The sequence below is a fragment of the Lepidochelys kempii genome, chromosome 1 (assembly GCF_965140265.1).
Source record: "Lepidochelys kempii isolate rLepKem1 chromosome 1, rLepKem1.hap2, whole genome shotgun sequence".
Taxonomy (NCBI): Eukaryota; Metazoa; Chordata; order Testudines; family Cheloniidae; genus Lepidochelys; species Lepidochelys kempii.
This window is the reverse complement of record NC_133256.1, coordinates 300,962,339-300,976,165: the sequence shown is the minus strand read 5'-3', so window position 1 is coordinate 300,976,165 and position 13,827 is coordinate 300,962,339. Positions and strand designations below refer to the sequence as shown.

The 13,827-nt window shown below is 42.7% G+C and overlaps 1 protein-coding gene across 5 annotated transcripts in view; it reads left to right on the top strand.

The window, feature by feature from the left end:
- The window catches only part of DOCK4 (dedicator of cytokinesis 4), a 434,135-nt gene that overhangs the window by 171,123 nt on the left and 249,185 nt on the right, over positions 1-13,827 (top strand). For all 5 annotated transcript variants that reach the window (XR_012156797.1, XM_073328104.1, XM_073328103.1 and 2 more), the window contains exon 6: positions 8,162-8,310. Coding sequence is in view for 4 of the 5 variants with exons in the window: in XM_073328104.1 (XP_073184205.1) it covers positions 8,162-8,310 (149 nt within the window). In the remaining variant the exon portion in view is untranslated. The remainder of the gene's footprint in view (positions 1-8,161; positions 8,311-13,827) is intronic.

Sequence of the window (13,827 nt, the reverse complement as noted above, 5' to 3'; positions counted from 1 at the left end):
CCTTAGAGACTAACCAATTTATTTGAGCATGAGCTTTCGTGAGCTACAGCTCACTCAAATAAATTGGTTAGTCTCTAAGGTGCCACAAGTACTCCTTTTCTTTTTGCGAATACAGACTAACATGGCTGTTACTCTGAAAATTGTTTCTGTAGACCTCTTCTACACACGTTACATGGTGCTTCAGTTTTTTTAAAGAACCTGTTTTATTGTAGTTAGCACAGACCAGATATGAAGAGAGGGCCTGATATAAAGCCTGTTGAAGTTAATGGAAAGACTGCTCTTGTCGTAAGTGTTTTGAGTCAGATCTGTAGTGTTGTCTTTGGATAGAGTGGTGCTGTCTAGGTAGCTTGTATCTCTTGATATGTGAACCCTCACCACTCGAACACTTTGAGCAGAGTCATTTTGGAAGTGTATTTCATTTTCAGTATATTTAAACCCACAGACAGGCCTATACTGTAATATTTTTATAATACAAAGTGCATCCTCCAAAGTGTACATGGACCTCTTGCTTTCAAGAGTAAATTGCAGCAGTGATTACCACTTGGGGAAAGTTTGTTTAAAAAAATGTGTTTGCATATAAACATAGTACTTCTGCAGTGTGTTAAACTGGCAGAATGAACTGCAGGATTCTGCAGAGTACACTCTGGGGACTTGCAAATTTCCAGCCAAACAAATCCCAGGGGTAGCATTTAAAACTTCCAAAGCTTTATTTCTTCTGCATAGTTCCACTTGTTGGATCAAGGTGCAAGGAGTGAAAGCTTTTGGAACCTTCTGGAAAGCAATGTCCATTGGGGCCACTTGCCCCTCCCTTCCCCTATCATCCTGGTGGGTTCGGTGGGTATAAAAGGGGGAGTGGCACCAACTACCGCTCAGTTCCTTTCTAACTGCTGAAGGTTCAGCGAGCTAAAATTGCACATAGTGTCCTTGATGCTTGCCTCTTGGTTTTTTCTTTGCCCTTTTCTGCCCTTTTGATGCAAATGTTGTTTATAGTTTGTCAGTCAGATTTTTCCTTTAAATGACACAAGGCAATCTCCATCCAGCCTGTGCTTTGTCTGGACCACATCACACACCTTACTGGTATGGTAGCTCACCAGACCTAGTCAACTAAGGTGACGCTGAATAAGTTCAGTGTCACCTTCAAAGAATGTCCCTTAGAAGTGGGTTTGGCTGCTTCTTACACCCCTGCACTGGGGAGGCATCTCAGGCTGGTCACTGTCAAGGTCCCTGGGTGACCTAGGAGACTTGGCTATGTGCCTAAAGTGACTCTCTTTATGTTGGATACAATTTCCAAAGGATCTGGATCCACAGCTTTCAGATTGAGCCACCCAGTGTGGATATGGAGCTACAAAACGCACATCTGGATCCAGCAGCCTAGTGTGGATCTGGAGCTGCAAAACATGGATCCACAAGAGAGCAATGATCGAGTGCTACCAATCCCCTCTCCCCCACAACACCGAACAACGTGTATACAAATCCATGTCTGATAAATATCGCTTTGGATCCATGATAAGAGTCTGAATCCAGATTCTATAGTTACATGTGAAGAACTGCCAAGCACAGTTGCCAAGAAGGAATCCTGTTGCCTGGGATCCGGCCAGCATGAGAATCTGACATCTTTGACTATTGAGTCACTTGTTTACAGGCTCTGTACCACTAAGGCCCAACATCCACCAAGGTCGGTGGAGTCTGGTGCTACATTTCCAACACCATGATCTTTGCAGAACTGCTTGCCTCACTCAGTGGTGCTGGCACTGTGGGTGCTGGGGGTGCTGCCACAACTCTGGGCTTGAAATAGTAATAACAAACACCAAATACATGGTTTCCATCATCAGCACCCCCACTATAAAAATTGTTCTAGCATCCTGGCCTCACTGATTCTGTGCCTGACAGAGTGGCGTAAAGAAGCAGATCAGTGTGGAGGTCTCGCAACACTGGAAAAAAGAAATGATCAGAGCTGGAATGGTGGATCCCTCGGTTTACAGGACAGTGTTTACACACTGTGTTTCCTGTCTGGCCATTTTCAGATGCACACACTCAATGCCCTGCTTGTCTTCCAGTGTTCCATCTGTCAGACCCTTGCCATGTTGTAGGTGAGAAGAGGGACTGTCCATTCTTAGGCTCTCTTACTATCAGAAGCTGAAAAAGCCAGTTTACTTAGTCCTGGGCCTGTCAGTTCCCTGAGTTCTGGGTGTGAACTCAAGTTTTTCTCAGGAAAACATGGAAAGGTCCCTGCAGTAGGAAAAGGCTCTGGCAGGGAGAGACTGCAGGGACAGGCTCCAGCAGCTCCATGCTGCCTCCTCCTCAGTCAGTGCCTCCCCCCAGCCACACATAGCTACATGCTACACAGTGTGGATGCAGTCTTCTCACTGCAGCATGTAGCTGCACATACTGCACGCACTACCGAGAGTGTAGACAAGGCCTAAGTGTTGAGACATCCATAACCTACACTTAATGGTGCATAAGGTTTGTTTCCTGGCCACAGTGTGAATGAAATATAGTGTGTGCCACTGGGCAAAATTTGTCTGGCTGTACTAACTCCCTGAGGTTCATTGTATTGGTCTCTGGGTCCCAGAGACAGAACTCTCTCATTTCCAGAAGCATTCCAGAGTTGTTACTCCTTCTGTGTCATATATTTGTCTCTTTACAAATAACTCCGATGGGAGTCAAAGACGACCTCTGTCAATAAAACTGTACCTTACTACTTGGCTTTTCTGTGGCAGCAAGAGTTCTATTAAAGGCTGTCATGACTGTTCTCCACAAATTATTGGGTATCTGTCTTCGCATAGATTTGTCCATTAGTAGAGTGTCCAGAGGGTTCTTTACTAATAGTTTGAACAAACAAGGGTACTTATTTAGGAGATGTATGCTCACTGAAGCCTTGATATATTCCAGACTTTCTGACAGTGGACAGGTTCAATGTTTTTGCTGTGATGTGATAGCTTGAATATCAGGCTATATTTGAGGCCTTGGTCAGGCTATTTGTGACTCTCCTATCTTTTCTTGAGACTAGGAACACTTGAACCACAATGTCTCAGTACTTTCCAGTTTGCTTATTTCATAAAATGGGGAAGAACGTGCCCTCCAGGGAGTTCCCTTATCACTTTCCTGCCATCTGCAGTAAAAATCCTAGAGGATGTAAGGGATTCTTCACTTTGATATCCATCTACTCCAATGTTTGTGATTTCAGTGGAAGATGCAATCAGAATCTGTCTAAATTCTGATGGGATAGCATTATGGGAGTGCATTACACACATCACCAAAAAGTTTGTGCTAGCCAGTTGTCAGTCAAATTTCCTGTTTGTAAAGGTCAGTATCCTCATTGTATGGGTCCTATATCTCATCTACCAGGGGAAAATGGTGTATTAGTAGATTATTTGAGAAGAGCTTTTCACTGGACAGTACAAGTGCTCTAGCAAGGGGTCCATTTTATATTATCTTGTTCTACAAGTGGGGTAAAATCAGAAAGGGTAAGGCATACACTGTGTTCTACCTAGCAAGGGACATAAAAAGCAAGAAGAAGAGACTCTATAAGTACTTTAGGAGCAACAGAATGACAAAAGAAAGTGTAAGTCCTTGTAGTGGGGTGGTCACCCACTCCTGCCTTAAAAGGCTTAAAACAGCCCGGGGAGAGGGCTGTGGCAGGGAAGGAAAACTGGGGCTGATTGGGAGAAGCAGCCTCAGCTGGGGGTCACGCCCTAATCAGGCTGTGGCTGGCTTAATCGGGGCCCAGCTGGCCCTTATAAGAGGGCAGTGGGCCAGGAGCACACAGAGTCTGTTACCCGGGGTTCTTTCAACCCAAAACTCTTGGTAACTTTTACTCTGTGTGAGGTAGTGTCAGGAAATAAATCAGGGGAGACGCGGCTGTCCGACCGATAGATGGCTGGCACAAACAGGACAACACAAGAGTGCTTTCACTTAAAGCTAAACTTTACTTAGTCTCAAGCACTTATACACCCGTCCGCAACGGGTTAGTAAAACACCTCCAACCCTTCATAATTACCAAAGCTGAGTGTGACTCTCGAGTGGCACAGTGGCAGTCCGTCTGCTGGTGGGGAACACAAGATGCATCCAGAGGGAGAGTACAGTCCTGAAGAGTCCCACCACCTCAAACTTTTCCCCCTTATTTATACATTAGTAATAGAATGACATATCCCTTAAAGAAAACTTGTTAAGCAAGCAGTTCCAATGGGCAAGCAAGAGGCTTCTTCTGATTATCGATTAACCAGGTGTGGGTTTTTCAAGTTTGCAGCCTTGAGGCCCCAATAGACATTCCTGGGGCACATCCTGGTCTTCTAAGATGCATGTATCAGCAACTTCAACACAGTTCTTATCAGGAAGGACACGGGGTCAAGCTGCCCTCTCTGGCACCCAAAAAAACCGCTCCCCTCCTGCCTTGGTTAAACTGAGACTGCTGAATGGCGAGTTTACAGCCTGCTGACTTGTATGCTTTTAGCAATAAGCCATAGTGGTTTCAGGCACTTTACTGGTTTGCTGAAGTCTCCCCGTACAAGTCTCCACTAGCTGTGGAGGGAGACGGGCCTGGCTGCTGGGGAGCATACCAGGGTACCTAAGGTGAAGCAGGGCTGGGGAAGGTCAAAGGAGCTGGGAGGCTCCAGCTGGAAAAGCCCCAGGCTGCAGGCCTGGCAGACAGCCTAAGACAGCGTACTGGGGTTGAAACAGGGCAGCCTAAGGATAGGTGGAAGGAGCAGGTCCAAAACCCCCTCGCCTCTGATGCCTGGCTTATACAGACTGCAGTCGGCCCCAGTGAAAGGGTGTTAGATGGTGACTGGCAGTCGCCCATAGGCTGAGGCAAGGTGGGGATAGAGGGTGGGGGGTTCCCCGGGGAGGGGAGACCCAGATCTGTGGGGTATTGCCTGGAGGGGCAGCACCCCACGTAAAAGGGCACTGGGGTCCGGGAGGGACATGGGGGCCAGTGAGGGTAAGACACTGGCAGAGGGCGCTCCGGGGCTGGTAAAAATTCCCAGACAGCCAGCAGGAGGCACCGCTGGGTGAGTCTCCACCCCGTTACAGTCCTCTACATAGCCTACTAGGAGAGGCAATAACAGATGACCTCAAGAAGGCTGAAATATTTATTGCCTGTTTTGCTTCAGTCTTCGCTAAAAAGATAAATTGTGATCAGATACTTAACACAATTAATATTAACATCAATGGGGAAGGAACACAAGCCAAAATAGGAAAAGAACAGGCTAAAGTATCTTTAGATAATTTAGATATATTCAGTTTGGCAGGCCCTGATGAAATTCTGCCTGCGGTACTTAAGGAAATAGCTGAAGCAATCTTGGACCCATTAGCGATTAGCTCTGAGACCTCATGAGGAACAGATGAAGTCCCAGAGGTCTAGGAAATATAGTATCTCTTTTGAAAAAGGGAAGCAAAGAGGACCTGAGTTACTTCCATACCTGGAAAGATACTGGACCAAATTATTAAACAAATCAATTTGTAAGCACCCAGAAGATAATAGGGGTAATAAGTCATAGCCAACATGGATTTATGAAGACCAAATCAATGCAAACCAACCTAACTTTCTTGTTTGACAAGGTTACTGTCCTAGTGGTTGTGGGGAAGCTGCTGCAGATGTAATATATCTTGATTTTAGCAAGGCTTTTGATTTGCTTGAGTAAGGCACATTGCACTCACATAAGCAAACTAGGGCAATGTGGTCTAGATGAAATTACTATAAGATGGGTGAACAACTGTGCTCAGAGTACTGTAGTTATCAATGGTTCTCTGTCAAACTGGGAGGACGTATCTAGTGGAATCCCACAGGGGTCTGTCCTGGTCCAGCACTTTTCAATATTTTCATTCATAATTTGTGTGATGGGATGTACCCCCCCCCGCCCCCCGGGGGTGAAGCCTCAAAGCCTTGGAACCACTGTGCACCCAAACCATTCAGCTGGCTTGGCCTGAACTGCTCTGCTCATGATACCCAGCCAGCCCCTTCGGGGACTGTTATCTCCCAGCACGACAGCAGGTGGTGCCACACATCCAACTGAGTCACCTGAGTGCTTTACCTAAGCCACTCATGGACTGACCATAGCAATTGAATTTGACAGTGAAGCTGTAATGAAATTGTATGCACTACTTCTTAATTTGAGATAGGCTTCAATGCTTCATTATTTAATGCGAGTCAAGCAAAGAGATCTCCTTAAATAAGGCTCCTGTACATATTTATTATGACAGGGATGTGGAATCGACTCCTTTTTGTAGTAAGATATGTGGGCTCTAATTTCATAACATATATGATTAGTTGAACTAATGTATCACTGAATCATCTGTAAATACAATTATTTTAAATGTATTTGCTTATCAAGGTGTTTAGAACTGTTCTTCATTATTTTAACTCATGAGAATCTTTTTCTCTGCTAATTTTTATTTTTCAATCATGGATTTTTCCACACTATATTTCTAATAAAAGTGAAATTAATACATCTCTAGGGCTTTCTTAAACCTCCTTCGCCTCCTTCCCCAAAACCAAAACAAAAAAATCCCTCCTTAAGTTTATAATTTTGTAGGCAAAAACATTTTTGAACATCAACATATTTAATAATACTAGGATAGCCTTTGTACCAAAATGCAGCTATGAAGCATAGAATTGGTTAATATAATGGTTATTTTAATTTCTCAGCAATAGTGACAATTGGAAAAACAAGAAGTTCTTTGGGTCAGGGACCATATTTTTGTTCTGTCTCTGTACAGCATCTAGCATAATGAGTTCTGATCCATGATCAAGGCTGCTAGACATAACAGCAATATAATTATAAAATATCCAAAATATTTATAGAGCTTGGAAGATATTGAACATCAGACTAAAATAATTGTGAGGAAGGTCACATTTTGTGTCCCATGGTGGTGTCCATTTTCAGTGGCATAACCTATATTTCATATTGGAGTTCAGCTATTTGAAAAAGAGTATATTTCTATAACAAAATTAGGGTCTGCCCTGCTAACACTTACTAAAAGGAATACTGACCAACTGGTGCCTGATAGAATCTTTTTCAGAGTTTTCCATCTGGAAGCAGTTCTGTGTCTTCTAGATATTCTGGTTTGTTTCTATTTCAAGGGACTTGTGCATGAGGATCAAGACCTGTGTTGCTAAGAAGTTCATATGATCCTGTTGCTTAATCTTCTTCATAGCAACTAATTATGATTATTTGGCACCAAAAGTGGGCTAGGTGCCTGCTTTATGCTGTAAATGAAATAAATAAGGAAGACAAAACAAAGCAGTTGGAAGAGGTTCTCGGGTTCAGAAGTTACAGATACAAGGTAGTGATGTGACAGAGGATTTTGACTTCTCATGGGGATTGTGCAGCAGGGGCAGCTGATGTTCCTGTTTTTATGAAGCTGTTCATAGTAACAAGGAAAAGGGGAAGAGGAGATACCATGCCAGGATAAGAAGAACTAGCTCTGAACACAATGTTTTTCAAAACTCTGTATGTTACATCATCAGATCTTAAAGATTCAAAGCACTTCCTCAAAATAAGGTTCTCCAGACAATATAAAAAAATATGACGACGTTAATTAATGAGAGTTGGAACTGGTGAGGGAAGGGGACTGTTGCTGTCCTTTGGTTTTATGGGAAATGAAATATACTTTGTACTTCTAGAGTGAAGTGTACCCTTATATAAATATACCATTGTGTAACTATGATGGGAAAGTGTGGGAAGAAGTAGTCATAAGGCAATTCAGATAATTCCCTATGTTTGAGAGTCAAGTTAAGCAGAAGGTGCCTGTCAGGAAAGATGTAAAAACATGTACTTATAGCTATTTGCAGTTGACCCAGGATATACACTACCAGTAATCAGGCTTGCCTAAATAAGGACTGAAACGGATTCCTTGCTCCTCAGGCCAGCAAGAAGTAGTGAAGGCTATGGAGGTAGTGGTTCAAGAGTAGCCTTTAGTGAACACAAGTAGCTTGTGCGTGAAGTGATGTTGAGTCTCTGAATAGATTTGTTCCTACCCTCCTCACCCGCTCTTTGAGGAAGAGTCACAGTATGATGGGGCAAAGAGGAAATGAAACACATGAGGGAGAAGTTAGGGAGGGTCCTAGAAGAGCTTTTGTTCCCCCCTCACAGTGTACCTGTTTGCATTGTTGACCTCCTCAGCTGGTGTATACATAACTGTTTGTTTGTGTATCTGACAGAGAAATGAAGGGGATCTTTTTCATCGACTATGGCATATAATGAATGAAATCCTGGACCTGAGAAGGCAGGTGCTTGTTGGCCATCTTACCCATGACCGGATGAAGGATGTAAAACGGCATATCACTGCTCGCCTGGATTGGGGCAATGAGTAAGTAAGCGTTAATAATAGAAGCAGTTATGGTAACACAGTCATGATAAATGAATCACAGCGCCACAATTTTATGCTCATGGTAACGTGTTAAAATAAGGAACTGGTGTGTGGCAGAAATGCTGAGTCTGATGTCAGCATTTTCTGAGGACTCTTTCCCTCCCATCAATTCTTTTCTGTAAGAGGGGTGGATTTGGACCAGCACATTTTATACTTTGAAAAGAAATGATTTGTAGCTTCACTTTATTTAAAAAATAAAACAACCACAAAACAAAAAATAAAACAAAAAGCCCAACAAATATTTGCTTTGTCTTGGCACTTACCTAGCAATCCTAGAAATGTAGGGCTAGCAGGGATCTTGAGGTGAAAGGTGACTTCCTTTTTAACACCTTATCAATACATGCAAGGCCATATCCTCACATGGTATGCTGATTCATGACAGCTGAGGTTTTGGTCCAAAATTTTTAGTTTGATTCTGTCATGGGTCAGTTTTTACCTGGGCAGCTTCAAGATATATTAAGAAACAAATAAAAATTATTAAAGAAAACCAATCAGATTCCTGCATTTTGCTTTTACCTGAATATTATTTAGGAGAGCTAAGTAAATCAGATACGCTGTCACCATTTTGATAGCAAACAAGTATTTTTTTGCCTTTGTATTTAGGTAAACTCATACCAAATCAAAGGCTTTCACTTCACTGTTACTAACTGCATAACAACAGCATGAATTCTAGAAATAAAAAATTAATAGCTTAAAGTTTTGATGTTGAATGTGGTTTTAACTTTTCCAGACACCGCTCATGCTGATCTTGACACTATCTTGCACAGTTTGAAAGGCCAGCAAGCTCATCTCTATTCCAGACACACTGCACGTAGGAAAAATAAACACAATAGGCTACTCTCGACTCAATATTACTTTTGAAAACAGCAGCACAGATTAAAAGCACCTTAGTGCTTGCATTCAAAATCAAGACTTATTTGATGCCCTGTTCTTATAGCTGGCAATGGGGCAAAAGGCTCTTGTGACTCTTTTCTAGAGAGGTGCCAACCGTTGTTGCCTGGCTTGGGCCATGTTTGGCAGCTGAATAGCACAGATGCCAGGAAATGAAGTGTACTCTTAGAGTGATGACATCTGTATACGTATCTAGCTTTCTGCCTCTAGCTTTGCAGCATGATTTTGAAAAATTGAGATTGTGGAGGGAGAGGACAAACTGCACTGAGATTAACCTGCAGCTGACCTGTCGTACATTACTCTTCTTTTGCTGCTGTCTTAATTACAAGGACTTTCTAGCCTGATTTTTCGGAAGTGCTGAGTCACATGTACTCCTGTTAAAGTCAACAGGAGCTGTGACTGCTCAGCACCTCTGAAAATCAGGCCACTAGTTTCTAAAGCAGTGTGTCAATTTCTGCTATAAACTTAACTGGTCATTGGGCAGCTTTTCTGCCATTATGTTTGTTCTTTTTGTGATCCATGAGGAATAAGTATGGTCTGACTTGAAATTATTATGTGAGAACATAAAGCCTGATCCTAAACTCTTTGAAGTCAATGGGAGTTTTTCCAATGACTACAGTGGATTAAGATCAGATCCACATCTTAGAGAATTTGAAAGAAGATAAAGTAACAGGTGATACTTCTCAGGATAAGGGATGTTGAAAGATTAATTAAAAATACAGTAAAAGGGGGCAAAACAGAGAAAATAATTAACAGAATTGGGGAGAAGGAGTGAGGAAGGAAAAAATGAATCCTGATTTGCAGGTGGAATCTTCTTTTGTAATTTTCTACCGTCCTTTTACACCAGTAAATAATTTGCTCACCCATTGTTTAGAAACCAAGGTGATAGGCATCTTAGAAATACTGAGGAGTGGTATTTAGTTTATTACTAAATCGAAGGAGGATATTGTACACTTTACAGATGTTCATAACTACTTAAGTATTACTGCTGGCTTTGATAGAGTAAGCAGATGAATTCTAGAAACAGACACTATCTGCAGAGGGAGGAAATCATCAGCAGCTAGTCTTTATGAAGAAAGATTCTTTTTACTTGGGTTGCTAATTTCATTAGTTTTTGGGTGAATTGGAGAGATGGGAGGAAAGAAATAAAAAGGGAAGAGAAGGAGCATCCTTGTTCATAAGATGGTCAGTCCTGCCAGGCACAGAGAAGTGCTGAGTGCCCTCAACAATCATTGAAGCCAGCTCATATTGAGGGTACTCTGTACCTTGCCAGATCATTTCCAAATAAATTATTGGGTTTTATTACTAGGTTTTTTTCCCATTGACATAATTTCCTGTTACTCTTCTTTACCTGTCTATATTCCATCTTATCCACTGCCCCTTCTATTTCTCAAGCTAATGGTGTGTCAGCTTCTTGTCACACCAGTCTCTCTGCATCACCAGCAAACTCCCCAAGACTCTGCCAGACTTCACCTTGCCTTGCAGATAACACCCCTGAGTTTCCCAGAAACGTGTCCATAACGTCCAGCTCCTATCACTTGTCACTCATAGAAATTACCAAGTTTGCTGCTGCCAAAGAGAGAGTGCACACACCAGCCTGTTAGTCAAGGACCCACACTTGGGGGCATTCTGCGCCAAAAAAATTAATAACTAAAAACTACACCAAAAAAATAAAAATTCTGCACCTAATATTTTAAATTTCTGCAAATTTTATTTGTGAAAATAACACTACATAATCATACCAGTTTCTATTATTTTGGTAATTTATGTCATAATTCCTGTCAGCAAGTATGTCTGTAACAATGCAGACACACACAAAAATTCCCCCAGGAGTAGAGAGTTAAAGAAATCCCTGTAACAACCCAGTTTCTGTTTCTGGGGGGCCAGACAACCCACAACCCCTTCTCCCCAGAGCCCAACTGTGGGGGGCCCGCCAGCCCAGATACCCCCACCTAAAGCCCAACCCTTCTCCCCATAGCCCAGGGATCCACAGGGAGAAACAGCCTAATGCTCGGTCTAAGGCTTGCACAGAGTTTCCTGCGCACCATTGTCTCCTTCCCTCAGGGCGTGCTGGGAACTGCAGCTGCCAGGAACCTCTAGCTCCCTCTCCCTCCCCCCAGGATGTCTTCTATGTGCAAGCTGGGCTCTGCAGAGTCCAGTGACCCCTAATGGTGGCCAGCAGCACTGCAGCCCATTTCTGTGGGGGAAAGGAAATTCTGCGCGCACAATGTTAATTTCTGCAAAATTCTGCATTGTACAGTGGCACAGAATTCCCACAGGAGTATCACTTCAAGCTTCTGCCATTTCCAGCCCCACAGGCAGGAGGATCCACCATTGACAGACTCAGAGGGTGCTGATCCCTTTGTCCCCTAAGTGATGGATAAAAAAGGAGTTCCCTTTCTTTGTTTTTATAGTCTGGAAAACCTTTGAAATGTATTCTTTAAAAAGTAAACCCAGACAAAGTTCCTCTCCCCTGCTGCGAATTCTTTGGGGTGCAAGCTCCAACCCCTTTTTTCATCATCTGGTCAGCTTGCTTTCTTGATTGGCTTGATCACTTTGTTTATCTTAGATGCAAATGTACTTTCATTGCCTTTGCTTGTAATCAAGCCATTCTGTTTTCTCATCCGCCTGTTAGCTTGATACATGCAGACAGGTAAATCCACATTCTTTTGTCTAGGGCAGGCTTGTTTTATCAGCTGCCTCCAAAAGATATTTTCAGAACATTTTTCCAGCACACACACAAGTCTTTATACACAGCCTATACATACAATCACTCAATGATATTCATGACCATAGAATCATAGAAGATTAGGGTTGGAAGAGACCTCAAGAAGTCACCAGCATGTCACCAGTTTTTGTATGATACCTTACAAAACACTGATTGTCTAGTTATTCTGACAACAATGTGGTTGGGTGTGCCCTTTGCTAATTGGCATAAATGGGCTACTGTGGTCACAGTGTCCTATGTCTGGCAGTGGTCTGTACCACATTCTATAGGAAGCCTTCTCGATTTATGTACCTAGATAGTTATACAGTGCTGTACATGTATAGTTGGGAAGTTCTTCTTGACCTTTTCAAGAGATTGGCTTGCACTTTGACGTATGTGATTTGAATAGTTAGGTCACTCTAAATTGTATAGTGCAAATGTTTTTAGTAGGCATAAAAATGATCAAATCCTTTGAAGCTTACAGCTATAATATATAGCTCTATAGCAGTAGATTCCTTTATTTACCAATCTAGCATACCCTTCAGAGTCATGTTCTTTCTCCCACCCATTTTCTGCTCCAACAAAGCACATATGGAGGTAGAAAGGAAAAAAGAGGGCAATGATCAGCCTCCATATCTATGCAGTTCTTGAGAACACTGCTGAGAATGCCAACATGGGTGTCAATTGTGATAATGAGTTTTGTAATAGGAACATCTGTCCACTGAAAACTGGACAAACTACCAAACCTGGACTGAATTTGAACCAGTGACTTAAAAGTCTAAAGCTCCATATTCCATGATCAGAACCTAAGCCATCTAGTTACACATACCTTTTTTCTTTTCATATTTAGCCTCCTTAGAACCATTATCTCTATTTGAAAACTAAAAGGTTTGATTTATTAGCTTGGATACTTAGGGAAAATTAAGGCTCGGCCAACGGAGGGTTCCTTGTGAGTGCAAGGACTGAGGACACACATTCAGAGGCAGATTTATAATTTGGATGCAGGTTTTGGGGAGAACAAATCAGGGACCAGCTATAACAACCATCATCAGCACCAGCCTCAGAGGAGGCAAGATGAGAATAGGGCTGTAGCATCGTTTCACCTCCCCTTCACTTCATATCAGTAGGCCTGCTATACCTGCTGAACAGGTGTTCCAAATCCTGCTGACCAATACACGGGCTACATCTACACAAGGATAAAAGAACCACGGCACAGCCACGGCTCGCCAGGTCAGCAGGCTCAGGCTCGTGGGGTTGGGGCTTTGGGGCTAAAAATTGCTGTGTAGACATTCAGGCTCCACCCTGGCAGGGTCCCAGAGCTCAGGCTTCAGCTCGAACCCAAATGTCTACACAGCAATTTTTCAGCCCCAGGGCCCAAGCCAGCTGACCCAGGCCAGCCCTGGGTTCTTTATCCCTGTGTAGATGTACCCTCTGTGGCCTCCATAATAAGCCTAACTGAACACATGGTTTTATATTTCAGTGATGTGTGTACATAATTCCAGAAACCCTTTATGCGGGGCTGAGTGGACACAAGTCACTGTGTTTGTCCCCCATGCCCCTTTTCTTAGCAACAGGGGTAGTGCTTCACATCTATATTGTAATGGGTGATGGAGAAAGAACTCTGAATTCTGTTTCACTTGACAATACTTCATTTGTTGTTGATAATCTTCCAAACCTTTTAAATGTAAGTGAATCTTGTCTTCCTTCCATAAGGGCGCCTTCAACTTTCATAACTGAACTTTGCAGCCATTTCAGTCTTGATAAGATCTCTCTTATGCCTTAGAGTTTATTGATTACTTAATATTGCAATATGTGAGAAGTTAAATTCCCATTGAGTATAAGGGTAGGATGAATAATGC